This window comes from Mustelus asterias, chromosome 4, assembly GCF_964213995.1.
Source record: "Mustelus asterias chromosome 4, sMusAst1.hap1.1, whole genome shotgun sequence".
Classification (NCBI taxonomy): Eukaryota; Metazoa; Chordata; class Chondrichthyes; order Carcharhiniformes; family Triakidae; genus Mustelus; species Mustelus asterias.
In genome coordinates this window covers 122,056,707-122,071,760 of record NC_135804.1, presented here as the reverse complement: position 1 = coordinate 122,071,760, position 15,054 = coordinate 122,056,707, and the positions used below count along the sequence as shown (strand labels likewise).

The following is a 15,054-nucleotide window of genomic DNA, read 5'->3' as shown; positions in this document are numbered from 1 at the left end:
AGATTGTGGATAGTTACAAGTTTAGGTGATGTAAATAGAGAGAAACAATTTCTTCAGATGGGAGAATTGAAAACAAAGGAGCATAAATGTAAAGTTAAGAGTCTGAATGTTCAGTGATGAAGTCAGGGAGCAACATTTCTCAGAAAGGGCAGCAGAAATCAGGGTCTTTCTGTCCCAGTTAGTCATTGAGACTGGGTCAGTAGAAAATTTCAAAACTGAAAGTGACAGATCTTTTGATATAGAATCAAGGAGAGTAAATTGAGTTGAGTTATCCACCAGCCATGACTTTTTAAAATGTTATTCCACGGGATGTGGATGTCACTGGCAAGGCCAGCATTTGTTGCCTGCCCCCTGTTGCTCATGAAAATTAAACAACCAAACAGGCTTCAGGGCTGAATGGCTTGTACCTGTTCCCACGACTGGAAATGGAGGGATTCATTTTCAGCAGGCGATTCACCAGTAACAGAATTGGCAAAGTCATTCAGACCAGGCAACATGGTAGCACAGTAGCTCACAGCACCAGGGACTCGGGTTCAATTCCAGTCTCAGGTGACTGTAGAGCTTTCACATTCCCCCGTGTCTGCGTGGGTTTCGTCCATGTGCTTTGGTTTCCTTCCACACCCCAAGATGTGCTGGTTGGGTTGATTGGCCATGCTAAATTGTCCCTTAGTGTTATGGAGATTAGCACGATAGCTAAGTGGGATTACGGGGATAGGGCCTGGATGGGATTGTTGTCGGTGCAGACTTGATGGACCAAATGGCCTCCTTCTGCACTGTAGGGATTCTATGATTATGATATGAAATGAAAAAGGAAGCATTCACTCCACATAATGCATGCTATGCCCAAAGAGAGATTGCTTCATGCCGCAGGATACCAAAAGTTGAAAAGTATTCCATTCTCTAGCATCATTAGTATTGAGAAGCACACAAATTTGTCAGTAAAAGATACTTACAACACAATGCAGCACATATCTGGACTTGCCCAAAATTAATTTAATGCATTTGCATTTTTATTGTTTTTGGTTGGAATTCCGTCCTCAACTTAACCAGAATGAAGTCCCACTTTCTGTGCGCACACATCAAGTATTATCAGGTCAGATGTTAAATTTTACAAGCCTATGGCCGGGATTCTCTGATCTCGTTCTCCCCGCCACCGCTTGCCAGCGAGAATCGAGAAGTTGGCGCTCAGCCAACACTCCATTCACTGCAGGGGAACTGGAGGACCCCAGACGCGGGCGAGGTCGGAGAATTCTGGTCTGTAGCTCAGCCATGCACAATAACCCCAATCTTGGAATTCCCTACCGCAGCAGGGCACTTCATTTATTTTTCACCAGTTTACCCAACGGCATCCTGTGATTTATTACAGATTGCTGAATTGTAGGCAATCCTGTGCTGTGTGGACTTATACTCAATTCGAACCAGACCGATTAAACACATCACATCTTAAGAGCCGTATTTTAGTCGTTAGAGGGAGAGACTCTCTCTTTTCAGACTGAGCTGAATTGATATCCAGCAGTTCAGTGAAAAGGCCATTTTGTAAATCTCAGCACCGGCCACTCCCAGTTCAGCTTGTTTTTTACCTCTGGTGTTCGCAGCACATACAATTGATTGCCCGTTTTATTTGAGTTGTGAGGGTGACCTTTGTAAAGCACTCATCGTTTATCACACATGAATTACATAGCTGGCCTCACTCCTGGAATAAAATATTCTACTCTTCCCATTGTGCCTCCCCAGTGAGCTTTGGTCATTTTGAGTTTAAAGTATATTGCGTAAATCTGGCAGATGCTCTCAATCCAGTATCACCACAGACTTTTTAAGGAAAAAACAAAAGCCTGTCACCCTGTGCACTTTTCAATTCTGCAAATCAAAACCATGCAGAAACAGCAAGCTATGATTTCCCATTGGTTTTCTGTCCCACTGCAAGGCACAGCATGTGTATCAAAAAGTAGTTTGATATTTCTTAACCAATGGATTCCTTCAGGGCCATGGTGCCACGCCAGTGCTGGGAAAGATCGAATTCACTCTGGATCAATAGATTCAAACTGAATTTGACCTGCCATATAAATTAAGTATCTGCCTGTCTCAGTCACTGACACAAGTGGGAAAGAAAATGGAGTACGATATCCTTGGTAGCTGTTTGGAATTATTTCGGGGATTTGTACATTTTCAGAATTAAGAAGATAGAAATTGCTAGACAAATCAAAAATGACCCCATTTGCATTCTGCCATCCAGATAGTCATATTAACACAACCGTAATCGATTTGTTGACTAATCATTGCAATCTATTAGTCCACAGCAGTCTCCTCACCGAACCAATGACATTTATAGCACAGGAGACCATTCGGCCCATCTGTGTCTCTTGCTTTGAGCAATTCACACCTGATCCCTCTACCCTGCTATCTTCTCCAGAGCATTGTGTCTTTCTCTGCTTAAATAGAATCATACAAAATAGGAGCAGAAATCGACGATTTGGCCCTTTGAGCCTGCTCCGCCATTCAATATGATCATGGTTGATCCTCTGTCTCTATGACAAACTCCCAGGCTCTCCCCATATCCCTGACACATTTAGAGTCTAAAAATCTATCTATTTCCTTCTTAAATATATGCACTAACTTGACCTCCACAGCCTTACGAATTCTACAAGGAAGAAGTTTCATCTCAGTCGTAAATGGCCTACCCCATATCCTGTGACTTCCTGTTCTAGACTTCCCACCCCCCCATCAGCCAGAGGAAACAATCTCCCTGCATCCAGTCTGTTCAACCTTGTCAGAACTTAGTACGTTTCAATTACATCTCAGTCAACCCAATCTCTCCTCATACGACAATCCTGCTATCCTAGAAATCAGTCTGGTGAACCTTTGTTGCACTCCCTCTAAGTCAAGTATATCCTTTTTCAGATACGGAGACCAAAACTGCCCTGTACAGCTGCAGTAAGACACCTTGCTCCTGTACTAAAGTCTTTTTACAATGCAACATACCATTCACCTTCCTTCCTGAATGCTTACTTTCAGTGACTGCTGTACAAGGATATGGTTTGGAAATACCCAACAGCACTTACTCACCAAACAGCTGCGTCCATTGGTCTCACGTCACTTTCTGAACTATAATGTCTGTGCCTCTTTTTGGTCAGATAATGAGAGAGGGAGGGAAACACTAATGTAGAGTTTCAGGTTTAACTGCTCCTTGACACCAATATTTTCTCTTCCCACTTTTTAGTAGATGTGACTGTGCTGACTTCTCCCAGAATGCTCAGTGAAGTCTCTGTGCCGCTTCTGCTGGATATCCAGATCCATAATTCTCTGGCATTCTGTTTCTCTGTCTGAAGTGGATAACTCCACAGTTATCCATGTTTTACTGCATCTGCCATGTATTTGCCCACTCACTCAACTTGTCTAAATCACCTTGAAGCTTCTTAACACCTTCCTCAATACTCAAATTCCTACCGTAATATATCCAATATAGGATATATATTCTCCAATATATTCCTCATAGATTGCAATGGTCCCTGCCTCAACCACTCTGTAGCATAGCAATCAGAGACTATTTCCTCGGGTGGATGTAGCTGTTACTAGGGGGCATAACTATAAGGTTCATGGTGGGAGATATAGGAGGGATGTCTGAGGTAGGTTCTTTACTCAGAGAGTGGTTGGGGTGTGGAATGGACTGCCTGCTGTGATCGTGGACTCGGACACTTTAGGAACTTTCAAGCGGTTATTGGATAGGCACATGGAGCACACGAGAATGATAGGGAGTGGGATAGCTTGATCTTGGTTTCGGACAAAGCTCGGCACAACATCGAGGGCCAAAGGGCCTGTACTGTGCTGTACTGTTCTATGTTCAACCTAAGCTCCAACTACTCTGTGCAAAGAAAATCTCCTCACCCCTCTCCTCACTCTCTTTGTTATGAGGAAATCCCCAATGGTGGAGAGCTCTGCAAGTCATCTGTGCCTCGACATATAGCAAGCATGCTGTGCTTGCTACATGTCATTTCTCAAATTATTCATAAACTGTGTCCCAAAATGTTATTTCCCACATTGCTACAAGCCTTCTCATTTTACTGGCATCTACTGATACCATAGTGCATTCACCATTATAATAGCAATGCAGAATTGACATTGATGATAATGACTCTGCAGTGCAGCACAGACAAAAGGTACCTGCCTGGGAAGAAGTGTATCTATAATTCAGATCTCTGTTCGGAAAGGTTATTAACATCCAGGATAAAATGCTTTTTTAAAAAATGAACCTTGGAGGATCAATGGAAGATTTACTCCAAAATATAACAAGAGATGGCTTTTTTATGAGGTAATTCACAATACATTCTCAACCTTTACTTTGGATAATTTCCATTATTATACAATCAGAAAAGTAAGTGTTTTAAAAGCTGCAAAGGCCATACAGCACTTCCAACACTGAATGAGTGCAAGAACAAATGCAGAAAATGTATCTTCTATTTTCATATAATCCTCTTGTGTCACTGATGTCCACCTCCAGCAACACAGCTGAGCTGTAAACAGGTCCTGGCAGTGCCACTGTGTAACCAGCTGGCAGAGCGTTATCTCAAGTTGACTCCTAGATACTCTCCCTCTGTCTGAGAGAAAGAAGCTCACCTCTGTTCAACACCTCTCTCAAAGGCTGTCACGGAGATTATAAATTGGCACATCAGCTGTGTCTTTCCAATATCATGGCTGTTCACACAGTAGAACATTCGGCAGCAAATAGTGTTTTTACTCTTCAACTCAGTGGGCTAGATGGTTGGAGTGTGATGGAGAATGATGTCAACAGCGTGTGTTCAATCCCCGTAGGGCTGTGGTAGATCATGGAGGCTTGTCTTCTTGCCTCCCCCCCTCCTCCCACTCTCCCTGGCACTTGCTGTGGATTGCTGCTCCTCAACTATATAAGCACTTGTCTCTCTCAACAGAGCGGGATGTCTATGGTCCCTCTTAGACTATGGCTAATTACCTGAGTTTGGTCCTGTAAAAAGCTAATATAGTTTGATTGATAATGCCACAGCAAAGTTTAGTAACTGAATATGTTATGCCCAAATGAAGCAGTCTGCTTCTGGTATTGGGTCACTTGTAATGAGGTGTTATTATTAAATCAATTATTCTGTTAATTGCATTACAACTACTTGGGTGTTTCATGTGATCATTATTCAAAAGAGTATTTTAACTGGGGCTTTTCAGTGTCTAAAACACTTGAACTTCAAGTATTATTCGCATAGAAAATAAACGCTAATCAAAATTCACACCTTTATGTTTTATGTTGATCAGTTTAACATCACAGCCTACTTGAATGAATGGTTTCAGGTATCCATATGGTTTTCTGTTAATTGCTTAAGAGCGAATTGCTTATTATAGATCATTTCAATTATTAGCATATTGGCTAGTGCACATGTTTTCCTACCTGCATTCATGCATGTGTGCCCCTGTATTATTAGTGAAAATTTCTCTCTTAGACATTTAAATCAGCTGTTTGTCTCAGGGTGATTTAACCGAAAATGATGCAGTAACTCCGATTTTAACTTACGGTGGGAGTGCGTGGACGGATAAATTTTCCAGAACTCAGCAATATGAGGCCTGGGAGATTTTAATTCATGAGACGCATCTGCTTCACTTCCATCAATTTCCCACCCGATTTGGTAGGAAATGGCAACGAGGTGTGAGCGAGATGTTAGGATGAAACGAGAAATCCGCTGAGCTTTCTGGGCCTGACTAGAGCTAGGGCTATAATCTGATCCACTGGCTGTTGGATCACTTAGCTCTGTCTATATCATAGCGGTTCCTCTGTTTAGGTTCATCAGGTAGGCATCTCACTTTTAGGTATGCTAGTTCTGCTCCTGGCACACTTGCACGCACTCCTTATTGAACTAGGGGTGTCCCCTGGTTTGAGAGCATGAGGGATGTACCAGATCATGTGATTAGAGATTTTGGTTGAATATAATTCACTGCAGCTGATGGCTCACAGTGCCTCAGGATTTCCATTTACGAGATCTTTCTAGATCTATCCGATTTAGCACAGTGGTAGTGCCGCACAATTTAATGATGAGTATCTACAGTGAGAGTATAGGACTTCATCTCCACAGGACTGTACAGTGACCACTCCTACCAATACTGTTGTGGACAGATGTACATGTGAGCATTGGTGCATGCATTGCATTGGTGAGGATGAGGTCAAGCGAGTGTTTCCCTTCTTATAGTCCCTAACTGTCCTTGTACATTGTTTCACATCTAATAAATGTATCCAGAAATACCCTCCAGAATACTCTAGGGCTACTGTTCATCCTATAAGGGCTCTGCTTGTACTGGGATAAGGTGGCATCATTTAATTTACATATTTTAGTGACACTCCCGGCACTTATTTCATCATGTTTTGGTAGTGTCACAGGGTTTGGAATGAGAGGCAGCAGCAGCCATTAAAACCTATTACCCTGCCCATAAAAGACTGTCAATTCTTCTCACAACAGAAATATAGTGGGAAAGCAAGTCCCATTACAGCGTTTGGTCTTTGAGAGGTCAGAAGAGGAACTAGACAGCTTTTTAACTCGAAGAAGCCATGCAGAAAAACTTCTTACTCACAGCCCTAGCCACCCACAGTGCCCCCTCATCCCTACCCACCCCCTCTCTCTGACCTCCCCTAAAAGTACCTGGAGCAAATGCTTGAACCAAATTAGAAGCTCAAAAGTTGAATAAAAGTCAGGGTTGTAATGAGCCTAGTCCAACATTTCAGCACAAAATCACAGAGCTGATGAATTAGCATGCCATTTTTTGAGTTTTTGTAGAAGTCTTTTATTCTTTATAATCCATTCCTACTGGTACACTTGTGAAATATTTTGGCTTCAGGCAAGGGTATTTGTAATTTTGTCAAATATTATACATTTCTGAGATCGTTCCAAAGGATTTCAAAGTATCAAATGGTAGCCAAGAGCGACTACTTTTGCATATTAATATTATATCCGGGAGCAACAGCCCCATGAATATTGCTGACAGCTGCTAAATAAGCAAAATATTTGCATAATTCAGCCAGTTGTTCTTCCGACTTAACAACCAAGTGAATCAGAAGAAACATTTGCCAAAACTTTTATCTCCTTTCAGGCTGAATCATGTCTTCTTGCTTCAAAGGTGTTTTTCCAGTGCAAACATTGGCAATTTTTTTTTAATTACACAACTCCTGTGGCTATCTTGATATTTACAGGATCATTGTAATGTAGTAAAGTAACATTTTCAATAAGCGCTTCCCATTAGGACGAGGTCACATTTTGCTTCCCAATTTTTAAGGAATAAATCTCAAATTTATGACGGATCATCTATCTCTGTTGTAGAAAAGCAAGAACACAGTTACAGAGCCAAGACTTTGTGCAAGAATGAAACATCCTCGTGTGATTTAAATGACAATGCAAAAAGCTTAAATGTCTTGCTCTTACATATAATTACTTCAAATACAGGCTTGCGACACACTCATTTTCCAAGCCAGCACTCACATCGATACTGCATTGTTGACGTGGTCGGAATTTTAAATTTCAATATTTTATTGTATGAAGTTGGTCACATAAGCAACACCACATGCAACTTATATTTTGACCTCTTGTGAGGCACATTTTAATTAATCGATATCATGTATTCTGAAGTTCAGACTCTCTTTTTATAGTACACACAGGGACAGATTAACCATACATCATTATGTCACCCCACACTCTAGAATAGAAATATTTCTGTCCATGAGTTCATAATAACTCCTCTGATGCCTTAACAGTTCTGTTATGGCCACATGAATTCACCAAAGTCCCTTTAGTGTTTTGTTATTTTCAGCACATTTAAAGGTTATATTTTGATGGTTAATAGTTGGCTTGTGCCTCTTAGTTTACATTATAGAGATAACTTTATGTACCCATACACCCAGCGGGGATCTTTGCCTGTGGAGAATATGTGTCAGAAATTCAGGTGTTTGATACATTCAGATTAATTTAAGTATGGTCATAAAGTGGTGTATAACCTCACTCCAATCTGTGCATTACCTAGTGCCGATACGAGTATGCAAGGTCAGAAAATGACCTCCATAATCTGTACAGGGTACACAGGGAGCCGTACAATAAGTCACTTTTGTGTATTGCCTCCCTCAATCTTTAATGAAACAGCTATTGCATCTTGTTTCCTCCACATATTATGTTGGGAGATGCAAAAAAACCACTGAATTATCTTAATGGCCTCCTTTGCTATTGAATATCAATGGCAGAAATACCATGTCAATCAGCACTCCCATCTCAGTGAATCTCTGGGGTCCATTCCAAACTGAAAACGGTTTGTTTCGTGCAGTCGACCAATTTATCTGGCCACTGGGAAGAAAGACTTAATAAAATATCACAGTAAGTATTAAAGCAGCCTCTCCCCTGAATCCTTTAAAAGCTCGCACCTGCAGGAAAGGGATAAATTTTTACTTAAGTAAAAATGAAGTGCTTTCTGGTAAAAGATTTTAATGGGTGGGAGTTTTCTCCCTCTCCACAGCATATTTCGCAGCAGTAGGAGGTGTTGTGGTACTTGCCGGCAGCAGGATCTTATGGTCCCCGCTGTTGGCACACACCTCTCGTCACTGGGAAACCCGCAGAAGGGATGTGTTGTCAGCGGGGACTGTAAGATCCCGCCAGCGTGAATGGGAACAAGATTTTGACGAGTGTATTTTTGTATATCAAAACCTGCTCCAAACATCTGTAGCAGTCTTATAAGTGATAAATTTATATTGACACAGAAATGTCCAAAGGGGTATGTTAATGCAGAGATGGGTGCAAATTTGTTTTACATGCCTGTAATTGTGCCCAGAGTATAGTAGCACTGAACTTTACAGGCACCGGTCTTGATTTTGTGTGTGTACATATACATAATATGTATAAATATATTGTATATATAAAATAGCGAATTATGTTTATACTGCTATTAAACAAGGTAGGTGGTCAGAACCTACTGATGAGCATAACCCCTTTGTAAAACACAATCCCATTATTTCTTATTAGAAGTTGTTACATCTGTAAGATTAACGGTGAGGAGAAGTTAAACCCTAGCCTGAGAAAGATTTTAAATTTTCTTTACCTATATAATTAGTTGATTTATGATCTAAAGTCAGGGTAGCTTGGGGATTGCATCAGCTGAAGGTTGTAGTAGATGCCAGAACCTGGTTCATTAATTGGTGTCGGTGGGACATGGGCTTGATCTCATTCCCTTGGTTTGAGTTGAGGATTTATCCGGTGGGGAGTGGCTTTATCTGAAATCAGTTTCCTTCAGCCCAGCCCTGTTGACCAGCTGGCCCTGTTCCTCTTGGCATTTTACATGGAAATTGTATAACTTAAATATAAAGGGTCAACATGTGCACTTTAGCAGGAATTGTCAGTTCCGTTGTCTTCACCAATTACTGACTAAATGCACAGTTAGCTGCATACATCTGTCCTAATGCTAATCAACATCATGACACAAGTACTTGTGCACAATTGGCTGCACATCGATTCCCAGAACTGTTCAGCCTTCTCACAGATCCTCCCGAAAACAACAGATTGTCTTAAAAGGCTTATTTCTTGATCTTAATCAATGAGCAAACAAAATAATCGGGGTCTTTGGTGAATATAATGGCATCACTTACACCACAGTACTCATCTGTTCATGAATATGCAATCATTGATACTGCAGAGCAGGGCAATGTGTGGGTTACTGTCTTTGGAAGCAGCAGTAAATAAGAAAGAGTGGTACAAATTATTAACCAGTCTTTGTTTGACCAGGTCTTGGAACATGAGATTAAAATTGCCAATGCTTTCAAGGTAATAATGTTGTTTCGTTATCTTGCTGCTTCCCCAGATCAGAATGAAGGCTTTACGTGTATGGAAGAATGCCGGATTTTGGGTCACTCAGACAGATGTTGGATGCCACGGGTCGCAGTGCCAACTCATGCCAAATCACCTGACCGTGGCAAAAATGTTATTGCACTGTCCATAGAGACCACCAGTGTGGACTCGGAACCCTATGAGAATGGTGGTTCAAAGAGAACTTTTGCAACTTTTGGCAAAGACCCCAGGGATCGTACTACAGAGAACGATAAAACAGATTTGAAAGGAAAGAGGACATTTGATCTACCCATCTGCAGCCCAAAAGTGAACGGTTCGGTCTCCAGCAGCCAGGAAACGAGCAACGGCATTGACATTTCAAGTCCTGCCAGTACACCTGTGCATTTGGGCAGCCCTTCGTCCAGCAGGCCTCCAGTCACATACTCTGTGATGCACTGCCCAATAACACGCGACCTTGATCGGCCTGTCAATCAGACCTCCTTGCATCCATCAGAGCCAGGATCCAGGGAAGCAGACTCAGAACATGTCCGAGAGATCAACCACCTCCTGCATGATTGCAGAGAAAAGGACTCACTGGGCATCAAGCGAATACAGGACATTGTGCTGTGATCACTGGGTACCACCCACAATGCAGATAAATATTAACACCGTGACAGTTTGTAAATCCTTTTATTTCAGTTTGGTGTATGGCTCATTTAAATGCTTTTTTCCTAAGTGTACTTTTCATTATATTTTTTGATAAGAAATTTCTCTTTGGTTTCATAGGCATTGAAGGTAGAGAAGGAACTCTCAGCATTGAGCTCCCATGTAATTCCAAAATCAAATTAGTCCAAACTGAATCAATTTGGATCAATTTGTAGTCATCCGAATACAATCATTTCAGATGCATTTGAGGACAGGCTCTGCGGGCCAATGTAAGTCAAAGCAGCTTCAGGTTGTAATCATGGCCACTGTGGTTTAAACCTTTGGGAGCTGCACGAGGAAGAATTGATTGACCGAAAGTTAATGTTCAAAAGATCCAGAAAGCAAATCAGAATTCAGATTTTTCCAACTACAGTTCGTGTCTATTGCTTATTCTCCTTTAGTAAGCCCAGCCATTGCGAACTCAAGCTCCACAAAAGTGCCACCCCATAATAGTTTGAACTGTACTGATGGTGTTTTCACCATTTTTGTAAAGTGGTTTCTCTCCTATAGTCTTCCTGTATAAAATGGGTGACAGTCATTGCATACCTTGTAAAAAGCACAGTGGAACTGGCTCAGTTACCCAACAGCACCCATCCCCTCCCCTTCCAGCACCCTGACATGTAACCCAAAGGTTCTGAGACTAAATGTTCTGTAACAGAACGCTATCTCTTCTTAAGAGAGGGATATTCCTTTCACTGGCAATGTGAGGTATTATATATGTGGAACTGACTGCATCACATATGAATGGCGGAGTGTGTCCCGTTCAGTTGGGTGCACAAGTCCAATGAGTATCTCCCAACTCTGCTAGCCATAATTATGTTCATGATACAAGGGAAATGCTGAGAAAGATCAGCGCTCTCACTTTATAAATAAGGTTTTTTATATCAGTATAGTGATACCGTAATTGTAAAACATTTTGAGTATTAGCATGGGTACTCTCTTTCACAGCAGCAGAACTGTATTCAACCCCAGTGAAGCAGTCAGATATATACACTGTTGGTGTGACACGTTGCTGAGCTTTATCATGTCTTGAAGTGCGTGTCAGCATACCAGCTGCAGGGTTGAATGTATTTTATAAACTTTAGGCAGGAAGAAATTGGTAACTATTGAATAGTTATTGAAGTGGAATTGATACTTTCACATGATCCTTGTGTAATTTAAATGCCATAAAACTCTTTAAAATATTTATTAAAAATTTCAAGTCAACCAACAATGGTAAATATCTGAAACCAAAAGAGAAAATGCTGGAAAATTTCAGCAGGTCTGTAAGGAGAGAAAAGAGCTGACGTTTCGAGTCCTGATGACCCTTTGTCAAAGCTCAACGGTAAATATGTTGGCCGGTACAATGGTACAGTAGTTCATTCTCCAATGATAAATATCTTTTCAGCTGAAAAGAGATTCCCATCAAAAAAGCTGCTGGGTTGTCCTAGAACCAAAGCCTGCACCTCCAGAATATTCTGGAGTGCTCAGAGGAGATGGGTGTTTATTTCAATCCCTTTTTTTTTTCATGTTTGTTGTGAATTTCATACTTTTTGAGTTCATAGTTTGATTCCTACCCAGTGCACGGGCACAATCGCACACGTAGCAAGTCGCCACTGATTTGCCAACTATCACGAACCCCGGTTTGAGCACTTTGCTTTAGCTTGCCAATGATTGTACAGCCGCAACGATAGCAAACAAAAACGAACCCACAATAATTGGTATCTTTTTAAACATTTGCCCGGCTCATGATATTGTAGGCCCACCGTGTGATAGTGTACAGCTGTTTGAGTTCTGTGGTGACAACTTAAGATGGCTTTTCTAGGACAAACCTTTCGCCACATCGGCCTGCTGATATTTGGGATGCCGATTGTCGGCAGATCATATAATTATAAAAATAAGCCTTATGATCGCAACAGCTACAAGTTGTGCCTTCACGTTGTATGACTTTGTAATATCTAGTGATGAGTAGATCACTAGTGTATATTCTGACGTGTATAGTTGACAGATTATGATTTTTTTGGATGATGGGGTTGGGGGAGGGGTCAGAATAAGAACGAATTTGTAAATATAAGTCAATTGAGTGAGCAGCTGCCCCTCAAATGTGTGCCTGTTGTTGTTACAAGCCTTGGTCATTGCTAAATCTTCAGAACCAGCCCAAGTTTGAAGAGTTTGCTCCTTTCACACTGTCCACTGTTGAAGTCTCAACTGTCATAGTGTTAATATTTGTAAATTTGAGTGCATTTTGCGGGGTGGCCATTCATTACTAATGTGTTTGATTAAGGTATCCAGCAAGATTGATCCCCATATATGCGATAAGTTGTAAATGATAAGTTCTGGAACAAGCTCAAAATCCTGCAGCAAGAAAACAGCAAAACAAACCACAGACACTAGAGCAGCACAGGAACATCGGACTGGCTGCCACCGTGTTTGTGGTCCCAAACTTAGCAGAGATGGACAATCAAAAACCCCACTTTCCAGTGTGTACAAGAGGGCTGATCAAACCAGAGGCAGGTCACTTCCCAGCAACCATCATCGGGACCAATTAAATGGAATTGTTCACACAGCGTTTCGGAGAGGGGTGAACTGCTGTGCCATTTCAGCCTTTGAAAGCATGCCCAATTCACCCTGGCACTAACTGCAGTGGGAAATGTACTTCACTTGCAAAGCGCAAGGTTTAATGCCCATCGAAATGGAATGACGGTGGCGGTGGCTTGTAACCCAAGCAAAATGGAGCAAATCTATCTCATGTACAGGTACCTGCCAACAGAGAAATCACAGAGCATCAGAGACCAGGTTGAGAGAGAGGAGTCAATTGTGGGAGATGTACCTGCCCTGATGGTTTTATGAATGATGTACCTTGGTGACCAACTGCAAAAGGATGTTAATGGAAAACTGAGGAAGGAGCAGCTAAGTATTGGACAAGTCCGCCCACTGCTTGCAAAACTCCTCATTAATGCATTTCCTGCATTGTTTTAAGTAGTTCTTTTTTAAAAGTGCAATATACAGTCAGCCCATGTCTGTTGGTCTCTTGTGTCTCTCCAGTTTTTTAGTCTAATGTTCACACAATTTCCATCTGTACAGTAGTTCATTCTGCAGCAGTGTACGACAGGCACTAATTCATTCACAATGCGCAACTCCTGCCCCTTTGCCTTTATTTTCTTCAACCGAAGGCCATTTGCACAAAGACATGCAGTTTGCTAATGAGTTCATCAGCAGGGTTATATCTGTCATTTTAAAAGAGGGCCAACATCCTACTTTCGCAATATTCATTTTTTTTTCTATTGAAAATTCTGGCAGACACATTGCAGAAGGGGGAGGGCTCAAGGGCAAGAATGAATGATGTGAGGACTGCTTTCCAGGTTAACCCTTTGAGGACCAAGGTAACTTAACTATATGTTGCATTGGTGGTGGGGGGGGAGCAATTTTTTTAAACAAAGACAACTATAGTATTAGATTATTCTGCTTTTCCAGAGAATATTGTTCATAAAGAAATGTTCCTGTGTTTGTGAAGTTATTGTAACTCACCTGTGTGAACATAGCTATATTCCTCTAAATTAAATTCAGTGTTATAAATGTGAGGGGCAAAAGTTTGTCAGTGCTTTACAAAAGTGTAAAAGGAAGCCCAGTTCTCAGAGGGTTACACTTGTATCATTCCCCAACCCCACATCCCCCCGCCCTCCTCCCAGCTTTCTTAGTGGCATTGCACAAATTAACATCTGTTCTGTGATGATTGTTTTACGACTGGGGGAAAAAAAGGCTATTTTTGTGAAGAAGCTATTGTCAGTGATTTATACATGTCAAAATTGCTCTTGCATAAAAAGAAACCTCTAATTACAGAATGCAACCACATTCAGCGATCATCAGAAGCAGACAGATGTGCTGCTACCGTTGAAGCACAGAGAAAGATAACAATCTCTCATCATAGTTCACAGAGTTGCCGTACAGAAGCATCTGATAACACGACACACTGGTCATTTGCCAAAAAAAAGCTCAAAGGGAGCTTACAGCACGGACTGTTTTACCAGATTATCTGTCAAAGATTGTGTGAAATGATAAGATAATGCTGTATATGCATATATGTTATGTACATTTTCACAGTGATTGGTTCATTGTAAAATAAGAACCACATTTCTGTATATTTTATGATAATATAAAGCAGCTTTATTAAATTATTATAATGTTTCAAATGATGGACTGTCAGCATTGTTTCACCCGTTTCTATGTTGATCTGTGGGCTTTTAACCCTTTATGCCAGTGGCAAGTTGAAAAGCATTTAATCTTGACAATCTTTTGTGCACTTCTGACCCAAGAATAAAAGTATTTAGGCTCTTCATTCCCAGTCTCAGAAGTAGTATTTAAATATCGTGAATCAGATTTACAGAGATACTAAACAGTTCATTATTAAGTCTGGACTGGGGGGGGGTTCTCTGAAATGAGTACCACACACGTGTTTACCCAGAATGTTTTCTGGATCGCACTGTTCATGGCTGCAAATATAATCACCAGACATGATCTAACCTTCCTCCTTTGCATACCAGACAATGGTTACTGGCTTTGTGGTTCG

At 41.2% G+C, this 15,054-nt stretch overlaps 1 protein-coding gene across 2 annotated transcripts in view; it reads left to right on the top strand.

Moving 5' to 3' along the window:
* The window catches only part of pcdh19 (protocadherin 19), a 121,511-nt gene extending 106,843 nt beyond the window's left edge, over window positions 1-14,668 (top strand). For both annotated transcript variants that reach the window (XM_078211685.1, XM_078211684.1), the window contains exon 4: window positions 9,838-14,668. In XM_078211685.1, coding sequence (XP_078067811.1) covers window positions 9,838-10,433 — 596 coding nt within the window. In that variant the 3' untranslated portion in view covers window positions 10,434-14,668. The remainder of the gene's footprint in view (window positions 1-9,837) is intronic.
* The last annotated feature ends 386 nt before the right edge of the window (window positions 14,669-15,054 follow it).